The 19986-nt window shown below is 49.2% G+C and overlaps 1 protein-coding gene across 1 annotated transcript in view; it reads right to left on the bottom strand.

Moving 5' to 3' along the window:
• Positions 1 to 19986, bottom strand: part of LOC116937925 (uncharacterized) — a 209181-nt gene that overhangs the window by 172839 nt on the left and 16356 nt on the right. Inside the window, exons 2-3 of the mRNA XM_076055901.1 lie at positions 10246 to 10352; positions 3715 to 3782 (exon numbers count right to left, since the gene is read on the bottom strand). Coding sequence (XP_075912016.1) covers positions 3715 to 3782; positions 10246 to 10352 — 175 coding nt within the window. The remainder of the gene's footprint in view (positions 1 to 3714; positions 3783 to 10245; positions 10353 to 19986) is intronic.

Genomic DNA, 19986 nt, shown 5'->3' with positions numbered 1-19986 from the left:
ACAGGGTAGAGAGTCATGGTGAAGTCCTAGAGACAGGGTAGAGAGTCATGGTGAAGTCCTAGAGACAGGGTAGAGAGTCATGGTGAAGTCCTAGAGACAGGGTAGAGAGTCATGGTGAAGACCTAGACACGGGGTAGAGAGTCATGGTGAAGTCCTAGAGACAGGGTAGAGAGTCATGGTGAAGTCCTAGAGACAGGGTAGAGAGTCATGGTGAAGTCCTAGAGACGGGGTAAAGAGTCATGGTGAAGTCCTAGTGACAGGGTAGAGAGTCATGGTGAAGTCCTAGAGACAGGGTAGAGAGTCATGGTGAAGTCCTAGTGACAGGGTAGAGAGTCATGGTGAAGTCCTAGAGACAGGGGTAGAGAGTCATGGTGAAGTCCTAGAGACAGGGTAGAGAGTCATGGTGAAGTCCTAGAGACAGGGTAGAGAGTCATGGTGAAGTCCTAGAGACAGGGTAGAGAGTCATGGTGAAGTCCTAGAGATGGGGTAGAGAGTCATGGTGAAGTCCTCTAGACGGGGTAGAGAGTCATGGTGAAGTCCTAGAGACAGGGTAGAGAGTCATGGTGAAGTCCTAGAGACGGGTAGAGAGTCATGGTGAAGTCCTAGAGACAGGGTAGAGAGTCATGGTGAAGTCCTAGAGACAGGGTAGAGAGTCATGGTGAAGTCCTCTAGACGGGTAGAGAGTCATGGTGAAGTCCTAGAGACAGGGTAGAGAGTCATGGTGAAGTCCTAGAGACAGGGTAGAGAGTCATGGTGAAGTCCTAGAGACAGGGTAGAGAGTCATGGTGAAGTCCTAGAGACAGGGTAGAGAGTCATGGTGAAGTCCTAGACACAGGGTAGAGAGTCATGGGGAAGTCCTAGAGACAGGGTAGAGAGTCATGGTGAAGTCCTAGAGACGGGGTAGAGAGTCATGGTGAAGTCCTAGAGACAGGGTAGAGAGTCATGGTGAAGTCCTAGAGACAGGGTAGAGAGTCATGGTGAAGTCCTAGAGACAGGGTAGAGAGTCATGGTGAAGTCCTAGAGACAGTGTAGAGAGTCATGGTGAAGTCCTAGAGACAGGGTAGAGAGTCATGGTGAAGTCCTAGACACGTGGTAGAGAGTCATGGTGAAGTCCTACAGACGGGGTAGAGAGTCATGGTGAAGTCCTAGAGACAGGGTAGAGAGTCATGGTGAAGTCATAGAGACGGGATAGAGAGTCATGGTGAAGTCCTAGAGACGGGGAAGAGAGTCATGGTGAAGTCCTAGAGACAGGGTAGAGAGTCATGGTGAAGTCCTAGAGACGTGGTAGAGAGTCATGGTGAAGTCCAAGAGACAGGGTAGAGAGTCATGGTGAAGTCCTAGAGACGGGGTAGAGAGTCATGGTGAAGTCCTAGAGACGGGGTAGAGAGTCATGGTGAAGTCCTAGAGACAGTGTAGAGAGTCATGGTGAAGTCCTAGAGACAGGGTAGAGAGTCATGGTGAAGTCCTAGAGACAGGGTAGAGAGTCATGGTGAAGTCCTAGACACAGGGTAGAGAGTCATGGGGAAGTCCTAGAGACAGGGTAGAGAGTCATGGTGAAGTCCTAGAGATGGGGTAGAGAGTCATGGTGAAGTCCTAGAGACAGGGTAGAGAGTCATGGTGAAGTCCTAGAGACAGGGTAGAGAGTCATGGTGAAGTCCTAGAGACAGTGTAGAGAGTCATGGTGAAGTCCAAGAGACAGGGTAGAGAGTCATGGTGAAGTCCAAGAGACAGGGTAGAGAGTCATGGTGAAGTCCTAGAGACGGGGTAGAGAGTCATGGTGAAGTCCTAGAGACGGGGGAGAGAGTCATGTTGAAGTCTTAGAGACAACGTAGAGAGTCATGGTGAAGTCCTAGAGACAGGGTAGAGAGTCATGGTGAAGTTCTAGAGACAGGGTAGAGAGTCATGGTGAAGTCCTAGAGACGGGGTAGAGAGTCATGGTGAAGTCCTAGAGACAGGGTAGAGAGTCATGGTGAAGTCCTAGAGACAACGTAGAGAGTCATGGTGAAGTCCGAGAGACAGGGTAGAGAGTCATGGTGAAGTCCTAGAGACGGGGTAGAGAGTCATGGTGAAGTCCTAGAGACAAGGTAGAGAGTCATGGTGAAGTCCTAAAGACGGGGTAGAGAGTCATGGTGAAGTCCTAGAGAAAGGGTAGAGAGTCATGGTGAAGTCCTAGAGACGGGGTAGAGAGTCATGGTGAAGTCCTAGACACAGGGTAGAGAGTCATGGTGAAGTCCTAGAGACAGGGTAGAGAGTCATGGTGAAGTCCTAGAGACGGGGTAGAGAGTCATGGTGACGTCCTAGACACGGGGTAGAGAGTCATGGTGAAGTCCTAGAGACAGGGTAGAGAGTCATGGTGAAGTCCTAGAGATGGGGTAGAGAGTCATGGTGAAGTCCTAGAGACAGGGTAGAGAGTCATGGTGAAGTCCTAGAGACAGGGTAGAGAGTCATGGTGAAGTCCTAGAGACAGGGTAGAGAGTCATGGTGAAGTCCTAGAGACAGGGTAGAGAGTCATGGTGAAGTCCTAGAGACGGGGTAGAGAGTCATGGTGAAGTCCTAGAGACAGGGTAGAGAGTCATGGTGAAGTCCTAGTGACAGGGTAGAGAGTCATGGTGAAGTCCTAGAGACGGGGTAGAGAGTCATGGTGAAGTCCTAGAGACGGGGGAGAGAGTCATGGTAAAGTCCTAGAGACAGGGTAGAGAGTCATGGTGAAGTTCTAGAGACAACGTAGAGAGTCATGGTGAAGTCCTAGACACAGGGTAGAGAGTCATGGTGAAGTCCTAGTGACAGGGTAGAGAGTCATGGTGAAGTCCTAGAGACAGAGTAGAGAGTCATGGTGAAGTCCTAGAGACAGGGTATAGAGTCATGGTGAAGTCCTAGAGACGGGGTAGAGAGTCATGGTGAAGTCCTAGTGACAGGGTAGAGAGTCATGGTGAAGTCCTAGAGACAGAGTAGAGAGTCATGGTGAAGTCCTAGAGACAGGGTAGAGAGTCATGGTGAAGTCCTAGAGACGGGTGTAGAGAGTCATGGTGAAGTCCTAGACACAGGGTAGAGAGTCATGGTGAAGTCCTAGAGACAGGGTAGAGAGTCATGGTGAAGTCCTAGAGACGGGGTAGAGAGTCATGGTGAAGTCCTAGACACGGGGTAGAGAGTCATGGTGAAGTCCTAGAGACAGGGTAGAGAGTCATGGTGAAGTCCTAGAGACAGGGTAGAGAGTCATGGTGAAGGTGGTGGTTTTGTAGTGGTGGTGGTAGTTAGTGTTAGTTAGTAGTACTAGTTAGTGTTAGAACTAGTTAATATCAGTTAGTTAGTACTATTTAATACTAGTTAGTTAGTACCAGTACTAGTTAGTACTAGTTAGTAAGTGTTAGTGTTAGTACTAGTTAGTACTAGTACTAGTTAGTACTAGTTAATGTTCGTGGTAGTACTAGTTAGTGTTAGTACTAGTTAGTACTAGTTAGTGTTAGTACTAGTTAGTTAGTGTTAGTACTAGTACTAGTTAGTATTAGTACTAGGTAGTACTAGTTAGTACTAGTTAGTGTTCGTTAGTGTTAGTGGTAGCTGTATGCTAGTTAGTGTTAGTACTAGTTAGTGGTAGTTAATGCTAGTACTAGTTAGTGTTGGTGGTAGCTGTATGCTAGTTAGTGTTCGTGTTAGTACTAGTTAGTACTAGTTAATACCAGTACTAGTTAGTGATAGTGTTAACTGAATGCTCACCATGTCCACCTCAGAGATACTGTCAATGCTCTCAATCTGCACATCGAGAGCCACGGAGATCGGCGGACCTGGAGACAGAGACACAGGGAGACAGGGAGACACAGTGAGACACAGAGACACAGGGAGACACAAAAAGACACAGAGACACAGTGAGATACAGGGAGATACAGGGAGATACAAGGAGACACGGGGAGATACAGGGAGATACAGGGAGACACAGGGAGACACAGAGACACAGGGATACACAGAGACACAGGGAGACACAGGGAGACACAATGAGATACAAGGAGACACGGGGAGACACAGAGACACAGTGAGATACAGGGAGACACGGGGAGACAGTGAGACACAGGGAGACACGGGGAGACACAGGGAGACACAGGGAGACAGTGAGGCATAGGGAGACACAGAGAGACACAGGGAGACACAATGAGACACAGGGAGACAGTGAGATATAGTGAGACACAGGGAGACACAGGGAGACACAGGGAGACAGTGAGGCATAGGGAGACACAGAGAGACACAGGGAGACACAGGGAGACACAGGGAGGCATAGGGAGACAGGGAGACACAGGGAGACACAGGGAGACAGTGAGATACAGGGAGACACGGGGAGACAGTGAGACAAATGGAGACACAGAGACACAGGGAGAAACAGGGAGACACAGGGAGACAGGGAGACACAGAGAGACACAGATAGACACAGGGAGACACGGGGAGACACAGGGAGACACAGAGAGACACAGGGAGACAGTGAGGCATAGGGAGACACAGGGAGACACAGGGAGACACAGAGAGACACAGGGAGACAGTGAGGCATAGGGAGACACAGGGAGACACAGGGAGACAGTGAGATACAGGGAGACAGTGAGATACAGAGAGAGACAGAGAGATGCAGGGAGACAGTGAGACACAGTGAGACACAGGGAGACACGGGGAGATACGGGGAGAGACAGGGAGACAGTGAGATAGAGAGAGACACAGGGAGACACAGGGAGACACAGGGAGACACAGAGAGACACAGGGAGACAGTGAGGCATAGGGAGACACAGGGAGACACAGGGAGACAGTGAGATACAGGGAGACAGTGAGATACAGAGAGAGACAGAGAGATGCAGGGAGACAGTGAGACACAGTGAGACACAGGGAGACACGGGGAGATACGGGGAGAGACAGGGAGACAGTGAGATAGAGAGAGACACAGGGAGACACAGTGAGACACGGGGAGACACACGGAGACAGTGAGACACGGGGAGACACAGGGAGACACGGGGAGACACAGGGAGACACAGGGAGACACAGGGAGACAGGGAGACACAGGGAGACACAGGGAGACACGGGGAGACACAGGGAGACAGTGAGACACGGGGAGACACAAGGAGACACGGGGAGACACAGGGAGACAGGGAGACAGTGAGACACGGAGACACAGGGAGACACAGGGAGACACGGGGAGACACAGGGAGACAGTGAAACACGGGGAGACACAGGGAGACACGGGGAGACACAGGGAGACAGTGAGAGACAGGGAGACACAGGGAGACACAGGGAGACAGGGAGACGGGGAGACACAGGGAGACAGTGAGACACAGAGAGACACAGGGAGACAGGGAGACACAGGGAGACACAGAGAGACACTAAAGAGTCACTAGAGAGTCACTAGAGAGTAGAGAGTCACTAGAGAGTCACTAGATAGTCAGTAGAGAGTCACTAGAGAGTAGAGAGTCACTAGAGAGTAGAGAGTCACTAGAGAGTTACTAGAGAGTCACTAGAGAGTAGAGAGTCACTAGAGAGTAGAGAGTAGAGAGTCACTAGAGAGTAGACAGTCACTAGAGAGTAGAGAGTCACTAGAGAGTAGAGAGTAGAGAGTCACTAGAGAGTAGAGAGTCACTAGAGAGTAGATAATAGAGAGTCAGTAGAGAGTCACTAGAGAGTAGAGAGTCACTAGAGAGTCACTAGAGAGTAGAGAGTCACTAGAGAGTAGAGAGTCACTAGAGAGTCACTAGAGAGTAGAGAGTCACTAGAGAGTAGAGAGTAAAGAGTCACTAGAGAGTAGAGAGTAACTAGAGAGTCACTAGAGAGTAGAGAGTCACTAGAGAGTAGAGAGTCACTAGAGAGTCACTAGAGAGTAGAGAGTCACTAGAGAGTAGAGAGTAAAGAGTCACTAGAGAGTAGAGAGTAGAGAGTCACTAGAGAGTAGAGAGTAGAGAGTCACTAGAGAGTCAATAGAGAGTAGAGAGTCACTAGAGAGTCACTAGAGAGTAGAGAGTCACTAGAGAGTCACTAGAGAGTAGAGAGTCATTAGAGAGTAGAGAATAGGGAGTCACTAGAGAGTAGAGAGTCACTAGAAAGTCACTAGAGAGTCACTAGAGAGTCACTAGAGAGTAGAGAATCACTAGAGAGTCACTAGAGAGTAGAGAGTCAATAGAGAGTCACTAGAGAATAGAAAGTAGAGAGTCATTAGAGAGGAGAGAGTCACTAGAGAGTAGAGAGTAGAGAGTCACTAGAGAGTAGAGAGTAGAGAGTCACTAGAGAGTAGAGAGTCACTAGAGAGTCACTAGAGAGTCACTAGAGAGTAGAGAGTCACTAGAGAGTAGAGAGTCACTAGAGAGTCACTAGAGAGTCACTAGAGAGTAGAGAGTCACTAGAGAGTAGAGAGTAGAGAGGCACTAGAGAGTAGAGAGTCACTAGAGAGTCACTAGAGAGTCACTAGAGAGTAGAGAGTAGAGAGTCACTAGAGAGTAGAGAGTCACTAGAGAGTAGAGAGTCACTAGAGAGTCACTAGAGAGTAGAGAGTAGAGAGTCACTAGAGAGTCACTAGAGAGTAGAGAGTCACTAGAGAGTAGAGAGTCACTAGAGAGTAGAGAGTCACTAGAGAGTCACTAGAGAGTAGAGAGTCACTAGAGAGTAGAGAGTCACTAGAGAGTAGAGAGTCACTAGAGAGTCACTAGAGAGTCACTAGAGAGTCACTAGGGAGTAGAGAGTCACTAGAGAGTAGAGAGTCACTAGAGAGTAGAGAGTCACTAGAGAGTCACTAGAGAGTCACTAGAGAGTAGAGAGTCACTAGAGAGTAGAGAGTCACTAGAGAGTAGAGAGTGACTAAAGAGTAGAGAGTCACTAGAGAGTAGAGAGTCACTAGAGAGTAGAGAGTAGAGAGTAACTAGAGAGTAGAGAGTAGAGAGTCACTAGAGAGTAGAGAGTCACTAGAGAGTCACTAGAGAGTAGAGAGTCATTAGAGAGTAGAGAATAGGGAGTCACTAGAGAGTCACTAGAGAGTCACTAGAGAGTAGAGAGTCACTAGAGAGAAGAGAGTCACTAGAGAGTAGAGCGTCACTAGAGAGTCACTAGAGAGTCATTAGAGAGTCACTAGAGAGTAGAGATTCACTAGAAAGTAGAGAGTCACTAGAGAGTCACTAGAGAGTAGAGAGTCACTAGAGAGTAGAGAGTCACTAGAGAGTCACTAGAGAGTCACTAGAGAGTAGAGAGTCACTAGATAGTAGAGAGTCACTAGAGAGTAGAGAGTCACTAGAGAGTCACTAGAGAGTCACTAGAGAGTAGAGAGTCACTAGAGAGTAGAGAGTCACTAGAGAGTAGAGAGTCACTAGAGAGTAGAGAGTCACTAGAGAGTAGAGAGTCACTAGAGAGTCACTAGAGAGTAGAGAGTCACTAGAGAGTAGAGAGTCACTAGAGAGTAGAGAGTCACTAGAGAGTCACTAGAGAGTAGAGAGTCACTAGAGAGTAGAGAGTCACTAGAGAGTAGAGAGTCACTAGAGAGTCACTAGAGAGTCACTAGGGAGTAGAGAGTCACTAGAGAGTAGAGAGTCACTAGAGAGTAGAGAGTCACTAGAGAGTCACTAGAGAGTCACTAGAGAGTAGAGAGTCACTAGAGAGTAGAGAGTCACTAGAGAGTAGAGAGTGACTAAAGAGTAGAGAGTCACTAGAGAGTAGAGAGTCACTAGAGAGTAGAGAGTAGAGAGTAACTAGAGAGTAGAGAGTAGAGAGTCACTAGAGAGTAGAGAGTCACTAGAGAGTCACTAGAGAGTAGAGAGTCATTAGAGAGTAGAGAATAGGGAGTCACTAGAGAGTCACTAGAGAGTCACTAGAGAGTAGAGAGTCACTAGAGAGAAGAGAGTCACTAGAGAGTAGAGCGTCACTAGAGAGTAGAGAGTAGAGAGTAACTAGAGAGTAGAGAGTAGAGAGTCACTAGAGAGTAGAGAGTCACTAGAGAGTCACTAGAGAGTAGAGAGTCATTAGAGAGTAGAGAATAGGGAGTCACTAGAGAGTCACTAGAGAGTCACTAGAGAGTAGAGAGTCACTAGAGAGAAGAGAGTCACTAGAGAGTAGAGCGTCACTAGAGAGTCACTAGAGAGTCATTAGAGAGTCACTAGAGAGTAGAGATTCACTAGAAAGTAGAGAGTCACTAGAGAGTCACTAGAGAGTAGAGAGTCACTAGAGAGTAGAGAGTCACTAGAGAGTCACTAGAGAGTCACTAGAGAGTAGAGAGTCACTAGATAGTAGAGAGTCACTAGAGAGTAGAGAGTCACTAGAGAGTCACTAGAGAGTCACTAGAGAGTAGAGAGTCACTAGAGAGTAGAGAGTCACTAGAGAGTAGAGAGTCACTAAGAGTAGACAGTAGAGAGTCACTAGAGAGTAGAGAGTCACTAGAGAGTAGAGAGTCACTAGAGAGTCACTAGAGAGTCACTAGAGAGTAGAGAGTAGAGAGTCACTAGAGAGTCACTAGAGAGTCACTAGAGAGTAGAGAGTCACTAGAGAGCAGAGAGTAGAGAGTCACTAGAGAGTCACTAGAGAGTAGAGAGTCACTAGAGAGTAGAGAGTCACTAGAGAGTCAATAGAGAGTAGAGAGTCACTAGAGAGTAGAGAGTCACTAGAGAGTCACTAGAGAGTAGAGAGTCATTAGAGAGTAGAGAATAGGAAGTCACTAGAGAGTAGAGAGTCACTAGAGAGTCACTAGAGAGTAGAGAATCACTAGAGAGTCACTAGATAGTAGAGAGTCACTAGAGAGTAGAGAGTCACTAGAGAGTCACTAGAGAGTCACTAGAGAGTAGAGAGTCACTAGAGAGTAGAGAGTCACTAGAGAGTAGAGAGTCACTAAGAGTAGACAGTAGAGAGTCACTAGAGAGTAGAGAGTCACTAGAGAGTAGAGAGTCACTAGAGAGTCACTAGAGAGTCACTAGAGAGTAGAGAGTAGAGAGTCACTAGAGAGTAGAGAGTCACTAGAGAGTCACTAGAGAGTAGAGAGTCACTAGAGAGCAGAGAGTAGAGAGTCACTAGAGAGTAGAGAGTCACTAGAGAGTCAATAGAGAGTAGAGAGTCACTAGAGAGTAGAGAGTCACTAGAGAGTCACTAGAGAGTAGAGAGTCATTAGAGAGTAGAGAATAGGAAGTCACTAGAGAGTAGAGAGTCACTAGAGAGTCACTAGAGAGTAGAGAGTCACTAGAGAGTAGAGAGTCACTAGAGAGTAGAGAGTCACTAGAGAGTCACTAGAGAGTAGAGAATCACTAGAGAGTCACTAGAGAGTAGAGAGTCACTAGAGAGTAGAGAGTCACTAGAGAGTAGAGAGTAGAGAGTCACTAGAGAGTAGAGAGTCACTAGAGAGTAGAGAGTCACTAGAGAGTAGAGAGTCACTAGAGAGTAGAGAGTCACTAGAGAGTAGAGAGTCACTAGAGAGTAGAGAGTAGAGAGTCACTAGAGAGTAGAGAGTAGAGAGTCACTAAGAGTCACTAGAGAGTAGAGAGTCACTAGAGAGTAGAGAGTCACTAGAGAGTAGAGAGTCACTAGAGAGTCACTAGAGAGTAGAGAGTCACTAAGAGTCACTAGAGAGTAGAGAGTCACTAGAGAGTCACTAGAGAGTCACTAGAGAGTAGAGAGTAGAGAGTCACTAGAGAGTAGAGAGTCACTAGAGAGTAGAGAGTAGAGAGTCACTAGAGAGTAGAGAGTAGAGAGTCACTAAGAGTCACTAGAGAGTAGAGAGTCACTAGAGAGTAGAGAGTAGAGAGTCACTAGAGAGTAGAGAGTAGAGAGTCACTAAGAGTCACTAGAGAGTAGAGAGTCACTAGAGAGTAGAGAGTCACTAGAGAGTAGAGAGTAGAGAGTCACTAGAGAGTAGAGAGTAGAGAGTCACTAGGGAGTCACTAGAGAGTAGAGAGTCACTAGAGATTAGAGAGTCACTAGAGAGTCACTAGAGAGTCATTAGAGAGTCACTAGAGAGTAGAGAGTCATTAAGAGTACCTGGAGAGTCACTAAGAGTAGAGAGTCACTAGAGAGTCACTAGAGAATAGAGAGTCACTAAGAGTAGAGAGTCACTAAGAGTACCTGGAGAGTCACTAAAGAGTCACTAGAGAGTCACTAGAGAGTAGAGAGTCACTAGAGAGTCACTAGAGAGTAGAGAGTCACTAAGAGTACCTGGAGAGTCACTAGAGAGTAGAGAGTCACTAGAGAGTAGAGAGTCACTAGAGAGTCACTAGAGAGTTACTAGAGAGTCACTAGAGAGTAGAGAGTCACTAAGAGTACCTGTGATTGATGGCCTCAGGGTGTAGTCATGCTGGTCAAGGTCTAAGAGACGCTCCGTTTCAGCCTCGTTGAGAGGTCCCTTGGTGGAGTCACGGCGGAGAGAGCGGCTGGAGACACAGAGACACAGATACACAGAGACACAGAGACAGAGACACAGAGACAGAGACACATAGACAGAGACACAGAGACACAGAGACACAGAGACAGATACACAGAGACAGACATAGAGACAGAGACACAGAGACAGAGACACAGAGACACAGAGAGACAGAAACACAGAGACAGAGAGACAGAGACACAGAGTCACAGAGACAGAGACACAGAGACAGAGAGACAAAGAGACACCGAGACACAGACAGAGAGACTCAGAGACAGAGATACAGAGACACAGACAGAGACACAGAGACACAGAGAGACACAGAGACACAGAGACACAGACAGAGAGACACAGAGACAGAGACACAGAGACACAGAGACACAGACAGAGAGACACAGAGAGACACAGACACACAGAGACACAGAGACAGAGACACAGAGACAGAGAGACAGAGACACAGAGACACAGAGAGACAGAGAGACACAAAGAGACACAGAGAGACACAGAGACACAGACACAGAGACACAGACAGAGACACAGAGACACAGACACAGAGACACAGAGACACAGAGACAGAGACACAGAGACACAGACAGAGAGACAGAGACAGAGAGATAGAGAGACACAGAGACAGAGACACATAGACACAGAGACAGAGACACAGAGAGACAGAGACACAGAAACACAGAGACAGAGACACAGAGACACAGACAGAGAGACAGAGACAGAGATAGAGAGACACAGAGACAGAGACACAGAGACACAGAGAGACAGAGACACAGAGACACAGAGAGACAGAGAGACACAAAGAGACACAGAGAGACACAGAGACACAGAGACAGAGACACAGAGACACAGAGACAGAGACAGAGACACAGAGACACAGAGACAGAGACACAGAGACAGAGAGACAGAGACAGAGACACAGAGACAGAGAGACAAAGACAAAGACACAGAGATAGAGACACAGAGACACAGACAGAGAGACACAGAGACAGAGACACAGACACATAGACACAGAGGCAGAGACAGAGAGAGACAGAGAGACAGAGTCACAGAGACACAGACAGAGAGACAGAGACACAGAGACAGAGACAGAGACACAGAGAGACACAGAGAGAGAGACATAGAGAGACAGAGAGACACACAGACACATAGACACAGAGACAGAGAGAGACAGAGAGACAGAGACACAGAGACAGAGACACAGAGACAGAGACACAGAGACAGAGAGACAAAGACAGAGACACAGAGACACAGACACAGACAGAGAGACAGAGACAGAGAGACACAGAGACACAGACACAGAGACATAGAGAGACAGAGAGACAGAGAGACACAGAGACACAGAGAGACAGAGACACAGAGACAGAGAGACAGAGACACAGAAACACAGAGACAGAGACACAGAGACACACAGACACAGACAGAGAGACAGAGACACAGAGACAGAGACACAGAGACACAGAGACAGAGACACAGAGAAAGAGACACAGAGACACAGAGACACAGAGAGACAGAGACACAGAGACAGAGAGACAGAAACACAGAGACAGAGACACAGAGACACAGAGACACAGACAGAGAGACACAGAGACAGAGACACAGAGACACAGAGACAGAGACACAGAGAAAGAGACACAGAGACACAGAGACACAGAGACAGAGACACAGAGACACAGACAGAGACACAGAGAGACAGAGAGACAGAGAGACAGAGACACAGAGAGAGACAGAGACAGAGACACAGAGACAGAGACACAGAGACACAGAGACACAGACAGAGACACAGAGAGACAGAGAGACAGAGACACAGAGAGAGACAGAAACAGAGACACAGAGACACAGACAGAGACAGAGACAGAGACACAGACACAGAGACACAGACACAGACAGAGAGACAGACACAGACAGAGAGACAGAGACACAGAGAAAGAGACACAGAGACACAGAGACACAGACACAGAGACACAGAGACACAGAGACAGAGACACAGAGACAGAGACAGAGACACAGAGACAAAGACACAGATACACAGAGACACAGACAGAGACACAGAGAGACAGAGAGACAGAGAGACACAGAGACAGAGAGACACAGAGACAGAGAGACAGAGACACACAGACAGAGACACAGAGACACAGACACAGACAGAGAGACAGAGACACAGAGACAGACATAGAGACAGAGAGACAGAGAAAGAGACACAGAGACACAGAGATAGAGACACAGAGACACAGAGACACAGAGACAGAGACAGAGAGAGGCAGAGACAGAGAGAAAGAAACAGAGACACAGAGACAGAGACACAGACACAGAGAGACAGAGACAGAGACACAGAGACAGAGACACAGAGACACAGACACAGAGACAGAGAGACAGAGACACAGAGACAGAGACACAGAGACAGAGAGACAGAGACAGAGACACAGAGACAGAGACACAGAGACACAGAGACAGAGACAGAGACACAGAGACAGAGAGACAGAGACAGAGACACAGAGACAGAGACAGAGACACCAGAGACAGAGACACAGAGACAGAGAGACAGAGACAGAGACACAGAGACAGAGACACAGAGACAGAGACACAGAGACAGAGACAGAGACACAGAGACAGAGACACAGAGACAGAGAGACAGAGACAGAGACACAGAGACAGAAAGAGACATGGACAGAGATACAGAGCGACAGAGACAGAGAGAGACAGATACACAGAGAGACAGAGACAGACAGACAGAGACAGAGAGACAGAGACAGAGAGACAGAGACAGAGACACAGATAGACACAGAGACAGAGACACAGACAGAGAGACAGAGAGACAGGGATACACAGAGACAGAGAGACAGAGACAGAGACACAGAGACAGAGACACAGAGACAGAAAAACAGAGAGACAGAGAGACAGAGAGACAGACAGACAGAACGACAGAGACAGAGAAACAGACAGAGACACAGACAGAGAGACGCAGAGAGACAGAGACACAGAGAGACAGAAAGACAGAGACAGAGAGACACACAGAGACAAAGACACAGAGAGACAGAGACAGAGACACAGAGAGACCGAGACACAGAGACACAGAGACAGAGATACAGAGACAGAGAGACAGAAAGACAGAGAGAGACAAAGACAGAGACAGAGAGACAGAGACAGAGAGACAGAGAGACAGAGAGACACAGAGAGACAGACACAGAGAGACAGAGACAGAGATACAGAGACAGAGAGACAGAGACAGAGATACAGAGAGACACAGAGACAGAGACAGAGACACAGAGAGACACAGAGAGACAGAGAGACAGAGAGACCGAGACAGGGACAGAGAGACAGGGAGACAGAGAGACAGAGAGACACGAGGAGACAGAGACACCGAGACAGAGACACAGAGAGACACAGAGAGACAGAGAGACACAGATAGACAGAGAGACCGAGACAGAGAAACAGAGAGACAGAAAGACAGAGAGACAGAGAGACCGAGACAGGGACAGAGAGACAGAGAGACAGAGAGACACGGGGAGACAGAGACACCGAGACAGAGACACAGAGAGACACAGAGAGACAGAGAGACACAGAGAGACAGAGAGACCGAGACAGAGACACAGAGAGACAGAGAGACCGAGACAGAGACACAGAGAGACAGAAAGACAGAGAGACACGGGGAGACAAGGAGACACGGGGAAATACGGGGAGAGAGGGATAAATCACCCCCACCGCCACCACCACCACCACCATCATCACCATCATCACCACCATCACCACCACCATCACCACCATCACAAACACCAGCACAAACACCATCACCATCACCACCACCATCACCATTACCATCACCACCACCATCACCATCATCACCATCACCTCCACCACAATCACGACCATCACCATCATCACCATCATCACCACCATCACCATCATCACCACCATCACCACCACCATCATCATCACCACCACCATCACCACCATCACCACCATCACAAACACCATCACCATCACCACCACCATCACCACCACCATCATCACCATAACCATCACCTCCACCACCATCACCACCATCACCATCATCACCATCATCACCACCATCACCATCATCACCACCATCACCACCACCATCATCATCACCATCACCACCACCATCACCACCATCACCACCACCACCATCACCACCATCACCACCACCACCATCATCATCACCATCACGACCACCATCACCATTATCACCACCATCACCATCACCACCACCATCACCACCACCATCACCACCACCATCACCACCACCATCACCACCGTCACCACCAACATCACCACCATTAACATCATCATCACCATCACCACCATCAGCATCATCACCATCATCACCACCACCATCACCACCATCACCACCATAACCACCACCATCACCACCACCACCATCATCACCACCATCACCATCACCACCATCACCATCACCACCACCATCACTACCACCACCTTCACCATCATCACCACAATCACCACCATCATCACCATTACCACCACCATCACCACCATCATCACCATTACCACCACCATCACCACCATCACCACCACCATCACCATCATCACCATCACCACCACCATCAACACCATCACCATCATCAACACCATCACCACCACCATCATCAACACCATCACCACCACCATCATCACCACGACCATCATCACCACCATCACCACCACCATCACCACCGTCACGACCACCATCACCATCACCACCATCACCATCATCACCATTATCACCACCACCATCACCACCATCACCACCATCACCACCACCACCATCACCCCCACCATCACCACCATCACCACCACCATCACCACCATCACCATCATCACCATCATCACCACCACCATTACCACCATCATCATCACCACCATCACCACCATCACCACTACCATCACCACCACCATCATCACCATCATCACCACCATCACCACGACCATCATCACCACCACCACCACCATCACCACCACCATCATCAGCATCATCACCATCACCACCATCACCACCACCACCATCATCACCATCATCAGAATCATCACCATCACGACCACCATCACCATCATCACCACCATCACCATCACCACCACCATCACCAACACCATCACCACCACCATCACCACCACCACCACCATCACCACCGTCACCACCAACATCAACACCATCACCATCATCATCGCCATCACCATTACCACCATCAGCATCATCACCATCATCACCACCACCATCACCACCATCACCACCATAACCACCACCATCACCACAACCATCATCACCATCATCACCATCATCATCACCATCACTACCACCATCACTATCACCACCACCATCACCACCATCACCACCACCACCATCACCACCACCACCATCACCACCATGACCACCATCACCATCACCACCACCACCATCACCACCATCACCACCATGACCATCACCACCACCATCACTACCACCACCATCACCATCATCACCACAATCACCACCATCATCACCATTACCACCACCATCACCACCATCAACACCACCATCACCATCATCACCATCACCATCAACACCATCACCATCATCAACACCATCACCATCATCATCACCATCACCACCACCACCATCACCATCATCACCACCACCATCACCACCATCAACACCACCAACACCATCATCACCATCATCACCACCACCATCAACACCATCACCATCATCAACACCATCACCACCACCATCATCATCACCATCACCACCACCACCATCACCACCATCACCATCATAACTATCATCACCACCACAACCATCACCACCATCACCACCACCATCACCACCGTCACGACCACCATCACCATAACCACCATCACCATCATCACCATTATCACCACCACCACCATCACCACCACCATCACCACCACCATCACCACCATCACCACCATCATCACCACCACCATCACCACCACCATCACCACCATCACCATCATCATCACCACCATCACCACCATCACCACTACCATCACCACCACCACCATCATCACCATCATCACCATCATCACCATCACTACCAACATCACCATCATCACCATCATCACCACCACCATCACCACCACCACCATCACCACCATCATCACCACCACGTCCACCATCATCACCACCACCACCACCATCACCACCATCATCACCATCATCATCACCATCACCACCACCATCATCACCATCACCAGCACCATCACCACCTCCACCACCATCACCACCATCATCACCATCATCACCACCATCATCACCATCACCACCACCATCACCACCATCACAAACACCAGCACAAACACCATCACCATCACCACCACCATCACCATTACCATCACCACCACCATCACCATCATCACCATCACCATCACCTCCACCACAATCACGACCATCACCATCACCTCCACCACAATCACGACCATCACCATCATCACCATCACCACCACCACCATCACCATCATCACCACCACCATCACCACCATCAACACCACCAACACCATCATCACCATCATCACCACCACCATCAACACCATCACCATCATCAACACCATCACCACCACCATCATCATCACCATCACCACCACCACCATCACCACCATCACCATCATAACTATCATCACCACCACAACCATCACCACCATCACCACCACCATCACCACCGTCACGACCACCATCACCATAACCACCATCACCATCATCACCATTATCACCACCACCACCATCACCACCACCATCACCACCACCATCACCACCATCACCACCATCATCACCACCACCATCACCACCACCATCACCACCATCACCATCATCATCACCACCATCACCACCATCACCACTACCATCACCCCCACCACCATCATCACCATCATCACCATCATCACCATCACCACCAACATCACCATCATCACCATCATCACCACCACCATCACCACCACCACCATCACCACCATCATCACCACCACGTCCACCATCATCACCACCACCACCACCATCACCACCATCATCACCATCATCATCACCATCACCACCACCATCATCACCATCACCAGCACCATCACCACCTCCACCACCATCACCACCATCATCACCATCATCACCACCATCATCACCATCACCACCACCATCACCACCATCACAAACACCAGCACAAACACCATCACCATCACCACCACCATCACCATTACCATCACCACCACCATCACCATCATCACCATCACCATCACCTCCACCACAATCACGACCATCACCATCATCACCATCATCACCACCATCACCATCAACACCACCATCACCACCACCATCATCATCACCACCACCATCACCACCATCACCACCATCACAAACACCATCACCATCACCACCACCATCACCACCACCATCATCACCATAACCATCACCTCCACCACCATCACCACCATCACCATCATCACCATCATCACCACCATCACCATCATCACCACCATCACCACCACCATCATCATCACCATCACCACCACCATCACCACCATCACCACCACCACCATCACCACCATCACCACCACCATCACCACCATCATCATCACCATCACGACCACCATCACCATTATCACCACCATCACCATCACCACCACCATCACCACCACCATCACCACCACCATCACCACCACCATCACCACCGTCACCACCAACATCACCACCATTAACATCATCATCACCATCACCACCATCAGCATCATCACCATCATCACCACCACCATCACCACCATCACCACCATAACCACCACCATCACCACCACCACCATCATCACCACCATCACCATCACCACCATCACCATCACCACCACCATCACTACCACCACCTTCACCATCATCACCACAATCACCACCATCATCACCATTACCACCACCATCACCACCATCATCACCATTACCACCACCATCACCACCATCACCACCACCATCACCATCATCACCATCACCACCACCATCAACACCATCACCATCATCAACACCATCACCACCACCATCATCAACACCATCACCACCACCACCATCACCACCACCATCATCACCACCATCACCCCCACCATCACCACCGTCACGACCACCATCACCATCACCACCATCACCATCATCACCATTATCACCACCACCATCACCACCATCACCACCATCACCACCACCATCACCACCACCATCACCCCCACCATCACCACCATCACCACCACCATCACCACCACCACCATCACCATCATCACCATCATCACCACCACCATCACCACCATCATCATCACCACCATCACCACCATCACCACTACCATCACCACCACCATCATCACCATCATCACCACCATCACCACCACCACCATCACCACCACCACCACCATCACCACCACCATCATCAGCATCATCACCATCACCACCATCACCACCACCACCATCATCACCATCATCAGAATCATCACCATCACGACCACCATCACCATCATCACCACCATCACCATCACCACCACCATCACCAACACCATCACCACCACCATCACCACCACCACCACCATCACCACCGTCACCACCAACATCAACACCATCACCATCATCATCGCCATCACCATTACCACCATCAGCATCATCACCATCATCACCACCACCATCACCACCATCACCACCATAACCACCACCATCACCACAACCATCATCACCATCATCACCATCATCATCACCATCACTACCACCATCACTATCACCACCACCATCACCACCATCACCACCACCACCATCACCACCACCACCATCACCACCATGACCACCATCACCATCACCACCACCACCATCACCACCATCACCACCATGACCATCACCACCACCATCACTACCACCACCATCACCATCATCACCACAATCACCACCATCATCACCATTACCACCACCATCACCACCATCAACACCACCATCACCATCATCACCATCACCATCAACACCATCACCATCATCAACACCATCACCATCATCATCACCATCACCACTACCACCATCACCATCATCACCACCACCATCACCACCATCAACACCACCAACACCATCATCACCATCATCACCACCACCATCAACACCATCACCATCATCAACACCATCACCACCACCATCATCATCACCATCACCACCACCACCATCACCACCATCACCATCATAACTATCATCACCACCACAACCATCACCACCATCACCACCACCATCACCACCGTCACGACCACCATCACCACCATCACCATCATCACCATTATCACCACCACCATCACCACCATCACCATCACCACCACCATCACCACCACCATCACCACCACCATCACCACCATCACCACCATCATCACCACCACCATCACCACCACCATCACCATCACCACCATCACCATCATCATCACCACCATCACCACCATCACCACTACCATCACCACCACCATCATCACCATCATCACCATCATCACCATCACCACCAACATCACCATCATCACCATCATCACCACCACCATCACCACCACCACCATCACCACCATCACCACCATCACCATCACCACCATCATCACCACCACGTCCACCATCATCACCACCACCACCACCATCACCACCATCATCACCATCATCATCA

The sequence above is a fragment of the Petromyzon marinus genome, chromosome 73 (assembly GCF_048934315.1).
Source record: "Petromyzon marinus isolate PM22_M1 ecotype Great Lakes invasive population chromosome 73, UKy_Petmar_22M1.pri1.0, whole genome shotgun sequence".
Taxonomy (NCBI): domain Eukaryota; kingdom Metazoa; phylum Chordata; class Hyperoartia; order Petromyzontiformes; family Petromyzontidae; genus Petromyzon; species Petromyzon marinus.
Note: the sequence above shows the minus strand (reverse complement) of the source record. Positions and strands in the feature narration are given on the sequence as shown.